The 15,234-nt window shown below is 41.9% G+C and overlaps 1 protein-coding gene across 1 annotated transcript in view; it reads left to right on the forward strand.

Moving 5' to 3' along the window:
* Positions 1-15,234, forward strand: part of pknox2 (pbx/knotted 1 homeobox 2) — a gene marked incomplete at both ends in the record, with an annotated part of 104,604 nt that overhangs the window by 51,797 nt on the left and 37,573 nt on the right. Inside the window, 2 exons of the mRNA XM_083640428.1 lie at positions 3,686-3,821; positions 5,978-6,075. Coding sequence (XP_083496554.1) covers positions 3,686-3,821; positions 5,978-6,075 — 234 coding nt within the window. The remainder of the gene's footprint in view (positions 1-3,685; positions 3,822-5,977; positions 6,076-15,234) is intronic.

The raw sequence follows: 15,234 nt of genomic DNA on the forward strand, positions 1-15,234 counted from the left end.
CACCTCTGCCAAAACAAAACACACATAGCTACCAGACAGTCCAAAACAGAACACACATACACTAGCTATCAGACAGTCCAAAAAAAAACACATACACTAGCTACCAGACAGTCCTATTCACCTCTGCCAAAACAAAACACACAGCAGCTACCAGACAGTTGTTTCTTTTGCTGGCATGTCAGAAGAGAGCGGGTACATTTTACACAATTTATTTATTAACAAGTAGTGTGTACTGAAAAGAAGAAATCGACAGGTAGCTCTATTGTCCAAAGCGTGTCAAAAAAGTGAAGGGTGCTCTTGGAAAACGGGAGGCCTTTCGACTGAGGGCCTAGTATGACCAGAGGGCTGTACCACGAATGTTGGGTAAGCAGATCCAGGATCTGTCCCTTGATCTGGTTTGGCTTAACCAGATAATTGCCATCTAGCTCGATTCTAGTTAAGTCATACCACGAATGTAGTTCTCAACTCGTTAAGTGGATCCAGGTTTTTCTAATGAAAATGCTCGTGCACCGAGCTTGTGCCCGCAAAAGAGGCGTGGTTTTTAACAACTAGCCAATCACAATCCAATATGGACTGCTCCAGCTTTTACAGCGCCAAACACGCCTATTTCCTCATTCATTCAAAGTACAAATCATGAAGCTTTACTGTATGGCAGAATCAAAATCCGCGTTGGATATTATTAGTATGTTCCCGAATGACTGTCTAAAGTTACCGCTTTTATTCACATCAGTCATTTCTTTGAAGAGCGGTTTCTGCCTCCACGTATCTACAGCCGCTCAATTCACCTTCTCAATAAACTCAATAAAACCTGCATGTCTTTTTTGTGAGTGGAAGTAGTGTGTAATCTATCTCAGTCTAAATTTCCAAAATCCGTAGGCGTAGTTATACCATTATAGGCTCAATGAATAATAATGATCTCATGATGTGTTTGGTCGCACTGATGGAATAATTCCTAGAGGCTAATAGGCTATCAGTAAAAAAATAACGATAATAAATTAAAAAAGGCTGCTGAACTGAATCAACACGGTACGTGCGGGCATAGATTTCATTGATAAAAAATAGCCTATTCTGTGGTCACATATAGGCTATTGGCAGCAGACTTGCATATCTCCATATTTCATAGAAGGACTATGCTGGAAATAATATGAAGTTCAATCACATCATACAGGCCAAAAGCAACACAGTTGCAGCTGAAAAACGCAGAAGTAGCCTAGATATGAATAATCTGTGTGCAGGTGATCCCATATTAAATTGCTTAGATGTAGTAGGCTATTCTGGCATGTATGACCATGTCCAACCCAACATCAGCCTCAGCTCCATTGCGCACACGGCACCGTGCGCTTTGGAGACGTTTATGTAACCTTTTTACACCAGTTTAGTGATATTTCTCCACTCACCATTCAGCTGCAATCAATTGGCGGGGTCAAATGTATCTAGCCTACTTGAGAGCACAACAATGAATATAGACCTCTCAAAACATATTCCAAAGTGGTAAGTAGGGCTTAATTTAAATGTGCCTGCAACAAGTGCAAGGCTTCAGTCCTCGATTAATTCAAAAGGAGCCATATGTTTTTTTCTTTCTTTTTTCTTTTTCTTTTTCATTTGAATGCAATGTATTTTTCATATGGGGACCATTTGAATGGCGACTTGCTGTTTCCAGAGAGCTGATTGGTAAGCAGGTGGGTTTTTCATGGGTTTTGATCGCATCCTCTGAACTTAACCTGCTACAAAGCAGGTTAGCCGTAGGCGTAGAGCATAAGTTGCTATGGTGATCTATCTCGGTAAGAAGTTAACTAGCGTCGGGGTTAGGGATGTTCATCAATTATCGAAAATCGATAATCGATCGTTAAGGATTGGAATCGATCCTGTGGCATTTGGATCGATTTTTTAATTATTAAAAAAAAAAAAAAAAAAAAAAAAATTTTTTTTTTTGGACTAGGTTTGGGTGGAATTCGTTCCTCCTCGCCCCACTCCATTGCACAGCCGACTAACGTGAGGTGGAGCTTCATATAGTCTCTAGTTTTCTGGCTGGGCACGGGCCTTTGTGCCAACAAAACTGTTTTAAACATGAGAAATTCAAACCGGCATGCGCCGGGGACAGCAGTGTTGGAGAGGAGACACATTGAAATAAAGAGTTCATTGAGGAGAACACGTTGTCTTTCGTATTTTCTGCCATAGGCATTCATTTTGTTAAAAAAAAAAAAAAAAAAAAAATTGAAAAAATTGAAAAAATTGAAAATTTTCTAAGTATTAATAAAATCGATAATCGATAATTGATCGTTAATTCTCACCGATTATCGATTTTGGAAAATTTTCAAAATGAACATCCCTAGTCGGGGTACAGCAAACCTAGGGTTAAACCTGACGTTACCTCGCTAAGCCACTAATCTTGCTTCGTGGTATAGCCCTCAGGAGGGCTACGCTGTAAACAGCCATTCCCTGATTAGGTCAGCGGGCAGTGGAGCAAGGGTCAACTGGAAAACCCTCAGAGACGTTAAGGAGGATATCATACCCACTGATGATGTGGATGACGTGGCATGAGTTGACATGAGTTTGTTCGGAATAAATGCAAGCGTGAATTCGCTATATGCCAGGCAGCATGTGTGTTACTGATGACATCACCAATAACGTCATCTGGCTGATGGCAAAAATATTGCCAGGCAGCTCTGGCTGCTGGCCACTGATGCCGTCATTTTGTCCTTGGGGTTGTGACTGAGTCAGTCAGCCTTCAGCCTTCCGAGTGATGTCACTCGAGCAATTACAGTGATGTCATCAGTGAATGATGTCATCATCAATGAGTCAGTCACTTGAGCATTTTGAGAATTTCGGATACTTCGGATGCTGAGGGTTCTCAGTCAGCTTCTTTCCTTCGTTCCTTCCTTCAGACAGATGTAGGCCGGCAGCCAGCTGCCTGGCAAAAAGTGTGCAGATGGTGCATCATCTCTAGAGTCTCCACCCTAGATTTCTATTCTATATAATAGCAACATCCAATAGGAGGCAGTCCCATGACCCGGACAATAACACAACACGTGAAACAAATTGAAGATAATGAAAGTAGAAATACAAAAAATCGAAACAAAAGATGAGATTACACAAAAATATTCCATGTACAACCTAAATAGGAAAAATATAACCATATCACTGTAAATTCTAACATGTTCAGTTTACTTGTAAAAAGTATGGGAAACGATTGCCTCACTTTTACCCAGCAAACTTAGAAGCCAAAGAGAAGTTAACTAAATAATTAACTAAAGGTTAAGTGAACAGATTGTTTCATAAGTTTACTTTAGGACCTTCAATTATCTTACTTTTTTCTTTTTGAGATATTATAATGCCATGACTTAGATAAAATAACTTATGCTAACTAATGTGAATGTCCCACAACATGTTTAATTGCTCAATGAAAAGTACTAGTGCAGTGTACAGTACTCATGTCTTACATAGACTGTGAAAAAGAGAGCCATAGACAGAAAGAAAAATGATAGAAAACAAAGTGAAGCCTATGTCCTCATTGAGCCCAGTAATGCTGTAACGCAGCCAGTCGATGGATCCAAAAAGCTTCCCTTGGTATTCTGTCACCCCCCCGATCAAAGGTGTGCGCTGTGGGGCGTTTTCCACTCAAATGAGGATGACGTCATTTGCCTCTTCACATTTGCTCACTAGTGTCTCTCTATGATTCCCCCAGGAACTAATTCAGACCTCCTCTCCATCCATGACCTCTGTCTCCAGCTCTGTTAACCCTTCAGGGATTGTGGTGCCCGCCGGGGGTCTGCAACAGGGCAATGTCGCCATGACTACCATCAACTCCCAGGTGGTGACAGGTAAGAAAAGCATGAAAACACTAACACACGACGCGCACGCGCACACAGGGATACTGTAACATACACATTTTAGCTTGGCTTGTGATATTTCTCTCACTTGCTAGTACAATTTCACGGGTCAAGCACTCAAAAGGAGAGTTTGGGATTATTATTAGACCTGCAGTATATGACATTTCTATCAATTATCATTCATGGTGAAAGCAGCAGAGAACATTGCCATCTGTGACACCTGGGGTTTCAACTGGGGTAGTCAGCCTATTGGTAGCCAAGCAATTTCAATTTACATTCCACACATACTGCAGGACTGTGGAATGGAGTAAAACAATTGCCACATTAAATTACATATTGTAGTAGTTAGAGTTTTAATTTCAAGATCCATAGAGCTTTGTCAAACTTTCAACTTTGACCTTTTGACACACGCACGCACACACACACACACACACACACACACACACACAAACGCACTATGGGTAATATTTGCTATAGTTGATGAGATGCGATATAAAGTTACTAGTCTCCAGTGTTTGGCATCTCATGAGTCATTGAGCTAATATAGTACACTAGTAATAATAATAGTACAGAAAATCCAGTGGCAAGAGTTGACTCCTAAGTCCTTACAGCAAAGTTAGAATGTCAATATGATGTTCATTGTAAATGGTAAATGAATGGTAAATGGCCTGCATTTATATAGCGCCTTTATCCAAAGCGCTTTACAATCAGTAGGTACATTCACCCATTCATACACCGATGGCGGCAGGCTACAATGCACGGGAGAAATTTGGGGTTCAGTATCTTGCAGACTGGAGGAGCTGGGAATCGAACCACCAACCTCTTTTATCCAAAGCGATTAGTGGACAACCCGCTCTATACCTCCTGAGCTACAGCTGCCCCTTATTCATTCATTCATTCATTGTGCGCCAGCACCTCATTTACTGATATTAAAATAAATAAATGTGAAAAACGAATGGAATTGATGCAAGTAAACAATATATATTTTCTTACTTAAACCAAATATCTCTGTTGTATTAATTATTTTCCTCAGAAATCACAGCCTTAATCCATTTATTATTTTATTTATTTGAATCATCATTAGTATTTTCTTATTTTTACACTTTGTATTGCATATGTCCTTTGCACATTCTGCTTAATACTCATTTATATTTGATAGGTTTAGGCTATTCTATTCAATTTTGGCACATAATTCATTTATTTTCATATTTTCTGATTCAGCTATTTAGTATTTTAACCTAAAACTTTACATCCTTACAACAACTTTGGAATACTAACCAAACCTTACCTGAGTAGCATGGCCACTGCTTTGACTTAGACTTAAACACCCCTCAAGAAATTACGGTAACTATAGGAAACAACATTGACATTGTTGCTGTCCGCCTGATTAATGCGAGTCAAACCTGCTTTGCATACAGTATACCGTCAAGGTAGTCATATCTCATGTAAACTGAAACATCTATTTCCTCAGTAGCCTACAAGCCACACTGAGTGGCCAGACAATAGAAAAACAACTCAATGCATTTGTTTTTCTCTGTCCAGCAGCTTTTAGCAAAAGAGGCCCTTTGCAAAGATATTGAGCACATTTTGTTGTTTTGCTTTAATCATTATTATTAGTAATAGTGATATTATTGTTGTTGCTGTTATTATTAGAAATCAGGAATACAATAAACAAAATGCTAAATATGAAACATGCATGCACATATGCTGAAATAGAATCTAATGTACAGATCTGATTAAATGTTCTTATTCCATACGCTACTGTAGTCATTGAGTTTTGTTTACGAGCATATTGCAGAGCCATAAGCATCCCTATGCAGAGCACTGGGCTGAGCCTATACAGTGAAATGTTAATCCTGCTCTCTGGAAATCCATTTTAACCTAAAACAAATCAATGTGTCTGCCTTTGATCACGACACATTGAAAAGCTCAAACAGACTGTGATAAGAAGGTCTCCATTAAGACTAATTAAGCCAGCAGCAAAGCCAATATGGCCTTCTTCTGCTTGTTTCAGGGTTAAAGGAAACTCCGTTCCTATCTTGTTGACCATGTTTTTGTTTTGGGGACTGACAGTGAAGTGTCAGTGGGATGCGGCTGCCATTATGGTGAAGCCGCTTGATTCTCATGACGACAAATTATCCCCTCAGGTGGTACCCTGTACCAGCCGGTTGCCATGGTGACATCGCAAGGGCAAGTGTTAACACAGGCATTGCCCCCAGGAACTATCCAGATCCAGAACTCGCAGGTAAGCCGCCCCGAACGACACCGCTTTGTCCGCCCACCAACACAATTTGTTATTTTTAAAAGGGTGTCTTTACATCATCACAGAAACCCCCCTGGGCAGCTTGTCTTTGTCTCCATCTGAAACAAAAGGCCCCTGCTGACAGACCAAATTGAATTGGTTTATTCCCATGATCCTTGGAGCGCTTACTGAAGATGATCCTGTCAGGTTTGACTGCTAATGGGAGCGCGGAGCAAACCACAAAGGCACAAAGCACTAACCGGAGGTAGATGTTGCCTATATTTTGTTACATTAGGCAGATACTTTTTGAGCAAGTTAGTTTTCTGCAAATGGAACGCTAACAAAACGGGTGTGACATCATTCAACCGCCACATCCCAGTTTGTTTGTGAACGGGCGATTAGCCGCAAACCAACATCTGGGGCTCTATTGTCGCAACGGCGCTAATTTATCGTTAGCGCCCGTTTTGCGCCTGAATAGCGCTGCGCAAAACCCTAATTGTGGGCGTGTTGGGCCGCTGCGCTTGGCATCATCTCAGCGCAAAGCTCCATATAGGCGTATTTATGCCTATATGGCCACCTGTCTTGATGGCTGTCATGTAGAGTTCTCAACGGTCCTAAAAATTCTAATCTGACCCAACCCAACCCAACCCGTTTGAGACGCGGACCGAGCTCAACCCGACCAAAACAAACAGTTATTAGACCTAGGACATTATGAAAAGTGTGCAATTAACGCTGCCGTGGCTCAAATAATGGGAACGGTATATGTGTGTTACTGCCATAAATGTTTTTCAGCTTTCATGCTGTTATGGACGTATGCTTATCCCTTTTCGGGCTGTCTCTCCTGCATCTCTGCTGCGGGGCTACTGCGTGCGTAATTACGCAGCGTACTGAGAGCCGCACTGAGTGATGTCGCTGAATTTCGTTCCATCAGCCCACATTTTATTAATCAGCTATTTTTTATTCGTTTCTATTAATATATATATATACATTGAATCCAACCAATTTAGTCTGTCATTTTCCACTTGGCGCACATAAAGACACATGCTTCCATCACTGTCTGCTTGATGGCGAGAGGGACTACAGCTGTAGGCTACTCGTGACAAAACCAGACATCGAATTTTCAACAGTTAACTTTTGCAGTAGGCAGCTAGGCCTAGGTTACTGGCTATTACTAGGAGATGAGGCAGTTAAGTTGAGCTGGGTAGTAACATTATAGGCCGACAGTATGCCCCGTGTCTCTCTCTCTCTATCTCTCTCTCACTCCCGGAGAGAAGTGGAGAGGGCTATTAGGGTGCTATTAAACATAGCCTAATGGTTGGAAAAGATCAATATTTGCTTTTTATTTTCTCCTACCCTTTCTCCTACCTAAAGTAATCTACTGTTACACCACAGACCTGTATGGTCGGGAATTATGTAGCCTAATAAAACCAGACAAACTAATTCTCATTTTTAAGTGTAGTCGTAGACTGAATTTCAATCATGGAAGACCAAATAAGGCATTAATAGAGCACCCCATGCTGTCATACCCCTCAGCCCAAATGACGTCACTAAATGACGTCACCATCTCCGACGTCACCTTCTCCATGACGTCACCTTTGCAGTGTGACGTCAGTTGCCCAAATGACATCAGTTATGACATCATAAATGCCCTTCTCCCAAATGACATCATAAATGACATCAGTTATGACATCATAAATGCCCTTCTCCTGGTACTATATAAAGCCCCCATCACCACAGCTTAAATCACACTTGTGCAGTCATCACTCACCTTGTGTCAGCATCACGCATTCATCCAGCATCTCCAGAGCAAAAAGCTTCATCCCACCACCTCCCCAGATCACCACCAATGTCATGACTCCTGTTGGAAACAAATCCCCTTAGGGGGGATGTCCTATCTCATACAGCACCGACGCCCTCTCTCATAAGCAAGAGGAGCGTCACATCATGGAGTCATACGCCATACTCAAACCGTCTATTCTGATTCAATAAAGTTTGTTAAAATTATATTAAGAGTCTCTCATGATTGAAATCAAGGTATGTTTTTTCTGCAATGTAGGCTATAGTTGAAAATCAACGTGGCATTCTGAGGAGGGAAGAGGGTCTGCATGCGCGAGGTGTTGGAGAGAGAGAGACATCCATGCTGTGTGTAATGTATCCAATCGAGCATTTCCTGCACTGCGCGGATAGTGTGTGCGCTCAGTCGTATGCCTGGCGTAGTGTTTTTTTTTGCGCTAAGACCTGTTATTTGGTGCCGTTAAAATTGAGAGCACCAAAGGCCCTTTTTTATTGCGCTGGAACGCCTATTTTGGCACGGGCAACGCCCAAACCTGTGATTACGCTCGGAACATGGCGATGGTATCTTGGCCAGAGCGCAAAATGTCACTTGCGGGAGGCAGATGATAGGCTAAGAGGCGCACGGACACGCCTGGGCCACACCTACACCTGTGTCTGCGCTTAACTGGATGGTAGAGGCAGACGATAGCCTGGGGAAGATAGCATAAGAGGCGAGCAAACGGCAGCGCAAACGATAGCGCCGTACGACGATAGGGCCCCTAGAGTATTAGAGCTTGAAGCTGTTTCACAGATAACTTTAGTGTAGCTGAGCAGAATATTCTCACCAAAACTCAAACTCATTCTCATGGCGGGAAAAATGGGGGAGCTGGCGTGCTCTGTCGTATGTGTGTCTGTTTGTTTGTTTGTTTGTTTGTTTGAGGTGCTCTTGGTAAAGGGAACACTTATAAAATAAAGTGCCAGAGGCCACTTACTTGGACAGTTTGGTGGTCTCAGGCGCAACCAAGGCGACACTCGTGGGAGGTAAGAGGAAGGAAAGTGGGAAAAGTAGGAAAAAGGTGTAGTTGCCTACGCGTTTCGGCCGCTGTGGCCTTCGTCAGGGCAAAAGTTGTGTGCTCAGGTGTGCACGGAACTTATAGTGGTTTATGCTTCCGGTTAGGAAAATAAGTGTTTCCGGAATACGTGAAAAAAATGGTATCCAATTCCAAAATAAAAGTATGGAAAAAAATTGCGTGAAATAAATTAAAATTAAAAATATTTATGGTAATGGGACAATATTTATAAAAAAGGTCTATAATCGATCTCTTCATTTAAGCCAGGGAGAGCCATAGCATCAAATTTGAAGATCCAGAAAGTTTCTCTCTGAAGAAGTTTCTTGAGGCGATCCTGCCCTCTTGTGGTCTGCTGTATGTGTTCAATTCCCTCTGCTCTGAGTAAAGTGTCATTGCTGTCATGTGATTCACTGAAGTGCCTAGCCATAGGGTAGTCTGTGTTCTTGGATCTGATAGCACGGGCAACGCCCAAACCTGTGATTACGCTCGGAACATGGCGATGGTATCTTGGCCAGAGCGCAAAATGTCACTTGCGGGAGGCAGATGATAGGCTAAGAGGCGCACGGACACGCCTGGGCCACACCTACACCTGTGTCTGCGCTTAACTGGATGGTAGAGGCAGACGATAGCCTGGGGAAGATAGCATAAGAGGCGAGCAAACGGCAGCGCAAACGATAGCGCCGTACGACGATAGGGCCCCTAGAGTATTAGAGCTTGAAGCTGTTTCACAGATAACTTTAGTGTAGCTGAGCAGAATATTCTCACCAAAACTCAAACTCATTCTCATGGCATTTGGATTTCATGGATGAATGATGCAATATGTCACAGATCCCTCCATCAAGATTATTGCTTGAACTTGAGTGGAAATCAATAGGCTAAGCTAAGATGAGACCATTTGTGTTGCTTTCCATTATATTGCAATTTCTGTATACAATGTTCATGCAAATTCAGAAATATAATTATGAGCAATGCCATATTTTAGACAAAATCAGTAGGCTAGGCTGCATTGAACAAGATGCTTGGTGATGTTCACTTAGGTAAACAGCCAAGTCAAGAAAATAATTGACAAATGAATCAAGCCCTATGTGTACAGTATCTTCTATCCTTCAGTATGTACTTTATCCTTAGAGTCATTGTGTCATTTCACTTCTAGAATAATGGGTCCAAACAGTATGTCACTGTCACCTACTTATGGAGCTCACTGACCGTCCGACTATATTGCTGTCTTTATTGCTTAGCAAGCATAAAAATACTGTAATAACATGCTGGATGAAAAGGAGGGATGCTTTAGTTCCTAAACAGCAACCACAGTCTAATAAAGAAACACATTTATAGTGAGTTTAGGATACATACAGGACATTATGGCTTTATAGCCTAAATAACTTTTCATAGTATTGACAAACAGCCTCAGCTTTGGCTGTTATGATCACTCAAGTCTTTAACCCAGCACTGGCATCTAGTAAATAACACTTGAGCTTTCCATGTTTTTTTTAGGCAACAGTTTCACTCTCAAGCTTTATTCTTTATTAAGCTCCAGCTGACACCTTATGGACTGCTAGCTTACCCTAGAGTCCACGGCAAAGACGGATAGACAGTGAAACATGATTAACTTTACATAGATGTTACACCATAATGATGTTTTGAGAAATGCAACAGATACTGTATCTTGTAAGATATGTGATTCAGAATTGATAAACAACAAGAAGAATAAAAGAAAAGCTAAAAATAAATATAAAACATGTTGAATCAAATTAACATGGGAAGTGAACGGTTTGGTGAATCAATGTTTTCCAGCCTTGTGGATACTGTTTCAGATGCCTTTTGCAGGGATAGACCTATTGTTTTGTATTTGCCATTTGTGTAGGCGAGGAATTTATTTAATTTATTTTTTTATTTATTTAACCTTTATTTAGACAGGCGAGTCATTAAGAACAAATTCTTATTTACACTGACGGCCTGTGGGGTAAGGGAGAGGGGCTGCAAAAAAAGTCATGTTAAGGATAAAAAGGATAAAAACAGTGCATTATAAAACAGGGTATAAAACATAACAGCAATCACATAGGATAGAGCCAAAACTCAACATAACACAACACAGCACAACGTAGAACCAACACAACACAGTACAACGTAGCACAACACAACAAGACAAAACAATACAGGATAAACCAAACAAAACACAGCATGATGGGGGAAGGGGGTAGATGGAGGGAGGGGTAGAGAGGGAGGGAGGGGGGATGGGAAGAAGGGAGGAGGGAGGGAGGAAAGGAGAAGGGGAAAGGGGGTAAAGGGAGGGGGGAGGGAAGAAGGGAGGGGGAGGGGAGGAAAAGGGGAAGGGGGTAGAGGGAGGGGGGATGGGAAGAAGGGAGGGGGGAGGGAGGAAAGGAGAAGGGAAAGGGGGTAGAGGGAGGGAAGGGGTAAAGAGGGAGGGGGAGATGGGAAGAAGGGGGGGTAGGAAAAGGAGAAGGGGGAGGGGGTAGAGAGGGAAAGGGGGGGGTAGTAAAGGGAGAAGGGGGAGGGGGGGTACTATGAGGGGGGGAAGCAGACACAGCGGTCAACAAAGAGCTGTTGGAGTTGCTGTTTGAAAATGGAAAGTGATGTCAGGGTTGCAAGTTTGAGGGTGCTCTGAAGAATATTCCAGTCGTATGCTGCTGCAAAACGGAAGGAGGTGCGGCCGAAGACAGTTCTATAAGCGGTTGAGCTGGGGATAGAAAGTTTGATGTACCCGCTTGATCTTGTACTATAGGTGTTTGTTGCTATGTGGAGGAGAGATGAGAGGTAATGTGGTGTCTTGCCTAGTATGGACTTAAAAATAAAGTGGTGCCAATGGAGGGATCGTCGGGTTTTAAGGGAGGGCCAGTCTACCAGATTGTAGAGGTCACAGTGGTGAGTCTGGAAGGGTGCATTGGTGGCGAAACGGATAGCTGAATGGTGAAGCGTGTCTAATTTTTTGAGGGCTGATGCTGAGGCTGTTCTATAAATGATATCGCCGTAATCTAAAATCGGAAGAATTGTCAACTTGACGAGGGTGTGTTTGGCCGGATGAGTGAAGGAAGATTTATTGCGGAAGAGGAAAGCTAATCTTGCTTTAATTTTAGTCTGAAGGTTATTGATGTGTGTATTGAAGGAAAGGGATGAGTCCAGCCAGATACCCAGGTATTTGTAAGAATCCACAAATTCCAGGGCCACGCCCTCAGGTGTGCCATCGGCACAGATGATCTTGGGGGGTCTGGGGGCATCCTTAATTCGGGAGAAGAGCATACACTTTGTCTTTTTTGTGTTAAGGCGGAGATGGAGATTGAGAAAAGATTTCTCTACGTCCGTGAGGCTCTGTTGGAGAGTGGTTGCTGCAGATTGGAGGGAGGGGCCAACTGAATACAGGATGGTATCATCGGCGTAGAGGTGGATACGGGAGTATCCACCTACGGGAGAATTACGGGAGAATTCTTAGATTGGCAGCATCTAAAATCATTTATTAAATTATTCTTTGTTGCCTCTTGAACAACCAGGATGGAAAGTTAAGAAAGTCACCACAAACTGCATCTGTAGATTGAAAGCTAAAGAACTGCTCCAGCATTGCTATAGTTAGTAGCAACATTAGTCTACAGATGTTAGCTGCAGGCCCGGCGCCACGAGGGGGCCTAAGCGGGCAGTTCAATTTTCGGCCCCCTCACTTGATTTTTTTTTTTTTTTTTAAAGAATAGTTAATCTATAAAGGCCAGTTAGGCAATGTTTGTACCTGACATGTTTAGGCTGCTGTTTCTGCAGTCTTCATCAAATTTGATCAGTTTAAGTTGATGTAGGCTACCCCCTGTAAACATAGCTCTGTTGTTTCAGAATTGGCAGGGAAGCGCTATTTGCTGTGCTTTGGTTGTCACAAGGTGTCAGAGATGTAGCTATTTATTAAATTTGAACCTCTGCTGCTGCTGCTGTGAAATAAATGTTTTATATGATTTTGAATAGTAGTCTTTCTTGTGTTGTTATTGCGCTTTTCAGAGGTTATTATGGTTAAAAAGTCCAGAAATAGGCATAGCGGGTATATAACCTATGTTTTACGATATAAAAATAACATATAAAAAAAATCAAAAAAAAAAAAAAAATCAGCCCCCTCACCAGTTATAACAGCCCCCTCAGTCATTTCATCCTGGCGCCGGCCCTGGTTAGCTGCATTTGTAAAGTTGGTACTGTAGTAGGCAGTATTGGTGGAGTTGGTAGCAGCATTGGTGTAGTTGGTAGGACATACTTAGCATACTTAGTAGTTTTGGTATAGTTGCTAATAGCTTTAGTGTATTTGGTATGGTAGCAACACTGACATAGTTACAGTATAGATGTTTACAACTAGGTTATTATCCTTTATATAAAAGGGAGCAAGTGGGCAATGTCTGTTTACATTTTTGTCCCACTGATGATGTCACAATGTCTATGACATCAGTGATTGAGGCAGTCGCACACATAATTTTTTTTAAAGCAAGTGCAAGAACCAAAAAACAGTACAGTAGGAAAAAAGGGAAGGTCCGCACACTGGAGCTCCAATGACCTTTTTATGAAGCCATCATGCCGTTTGCAGAGCAGTAGCTCTTCCTCAGACAGGAGGAATGTCTGAGGAAGAGCAGTAGCTCTTCCTCAGACATGAGGAATGTCTGAGGAAGAGCAGTAGCTCCAAATGCTCCAGTGTGTGGACCTTCCCTTTTTTCCTACTATGACATCAGTGATGTCATCAGTGACATCTTCTTCTTTTTGATGTTTTATGGCAAGTTGGCATCCTCAATGTTGCATTACCGCCCTCTTCTGGATCCATCCATCCATCCACTGTTTCCCTGCCGAGAGCCTGCTCTCTTCTTCTTCGTCTTTGGTGTTTTATGGCAGCTGGCATCCCCTATATCACCTCCTTCTGGATTTATCCACTCACTGTTTCCCTTCATTCTGCCCTTCTGGTCCTCCTAGGTCTCTTCTCCTTCCTCTTCCTCTTCTTTGCATTGTCTTACGGCGATAGCATCCCCCTTACAGAAAAACCACATGAACTTCACATGTGAAAAATCACATGTGATCACATGTGCAAAATCACATGTGATCGCATGTGAAAACATGTTAAATTTCACATGTGGAGGAACACATGTGGAACAGCATGTGGTTTTGGAACGTTTTCACATGTGAAATGTGTGAAACCGATGTAAATTCCCATGTGATTACATGTGAAACCCATGTACATGTTGTTTTTCCACATGTGGAAAGCATGTTGCTATGCAACATGTGGCAACACGTGTTATCACATGTTATAACATGTGATAACATTTTCACCTGTTTTCCACAGGTGAAAATGTTCCAAAACCACATGCTTCCCATGGCTTTCACATGTGTTCCACATGTTTTCACATGTGAAATTGTACATGTGAAAACACATGTTTCACGTGGTGAAACATGTGGACACATGTGAACCTCATGTATTTTTTCTTTAAGGGCCAGCTTATCGGAGCATTACCACCACATTCGCAGTATGGATTGACAATCAACTTACAATCTAAACCCCTAACACACACTCGCACAACCGCACACACACGCACACGCACACGCACACACACACACACACACACACACACAAAAACTACCTCACACCCTACTAAACACCCCTGTATCCCCATCAGTGACATCATTATTGACCAAAATCATCTTATGACATCACTGATGTCATACTGTGGGCGACTTGACTTCTTTCTGTCATGGTGGTACAGTATGTGGGTTAGGGTTAGTATTTTTCTTAACCTAAGACCTGATGCAGCATCTGCATCGTTAACCCTTTCAGCAAAGATAATTTTATACACACCCTCAGGTTTTAGGAGGTTGTTTCAAATGCACATTAGGTTTTAGAATGCTGTTCAAGAGGGCAACACAACTTGAACTTAAGCAAACAAACTAATCAGATATGCAACGGGAGACAATGGAATGTCTGAAATTGTTTTCTTTTAAATGTCTTACTGTATGTGACAGTAGAGAGTGGGGGTAGTAGAGTTTAAAATGACAATTTCCAGTTTAGAATTACTGTCTTATAAGACTAGAAATGCCAAGCGTATACTGTACTTGACTCTGCAAACCACTAAAGTGGAGGTAGCTTTAAAGTCGAGCTGAGCCCAAAAATTACTTTTCTGTTCTTTTAGTTCAAATACCTGGGTATTCAGTGCACCTATTTAATAATGTATGCTAAAAGAAATCATAAACTCAAATTTCTTTAGTTTTTCACACTTTTTCACATCAAAAGTTCATTTTTCAAGATTTCATTCATAACAGTAATCTACAGTTTGCTGACGTCACATAGTACTATCAAATG

Source organism: Poromitra crassiceps (genome assembly GCF_964638095.1).
Source record: "Poromitra crassiceps genome assembly, chromosome: 1".
NCBI lineage: Eukaryota > Metazoa > Chordata > Actinopteri > Beryciformes > Melamphaidae > Poromitra > Poromitra crassiceps.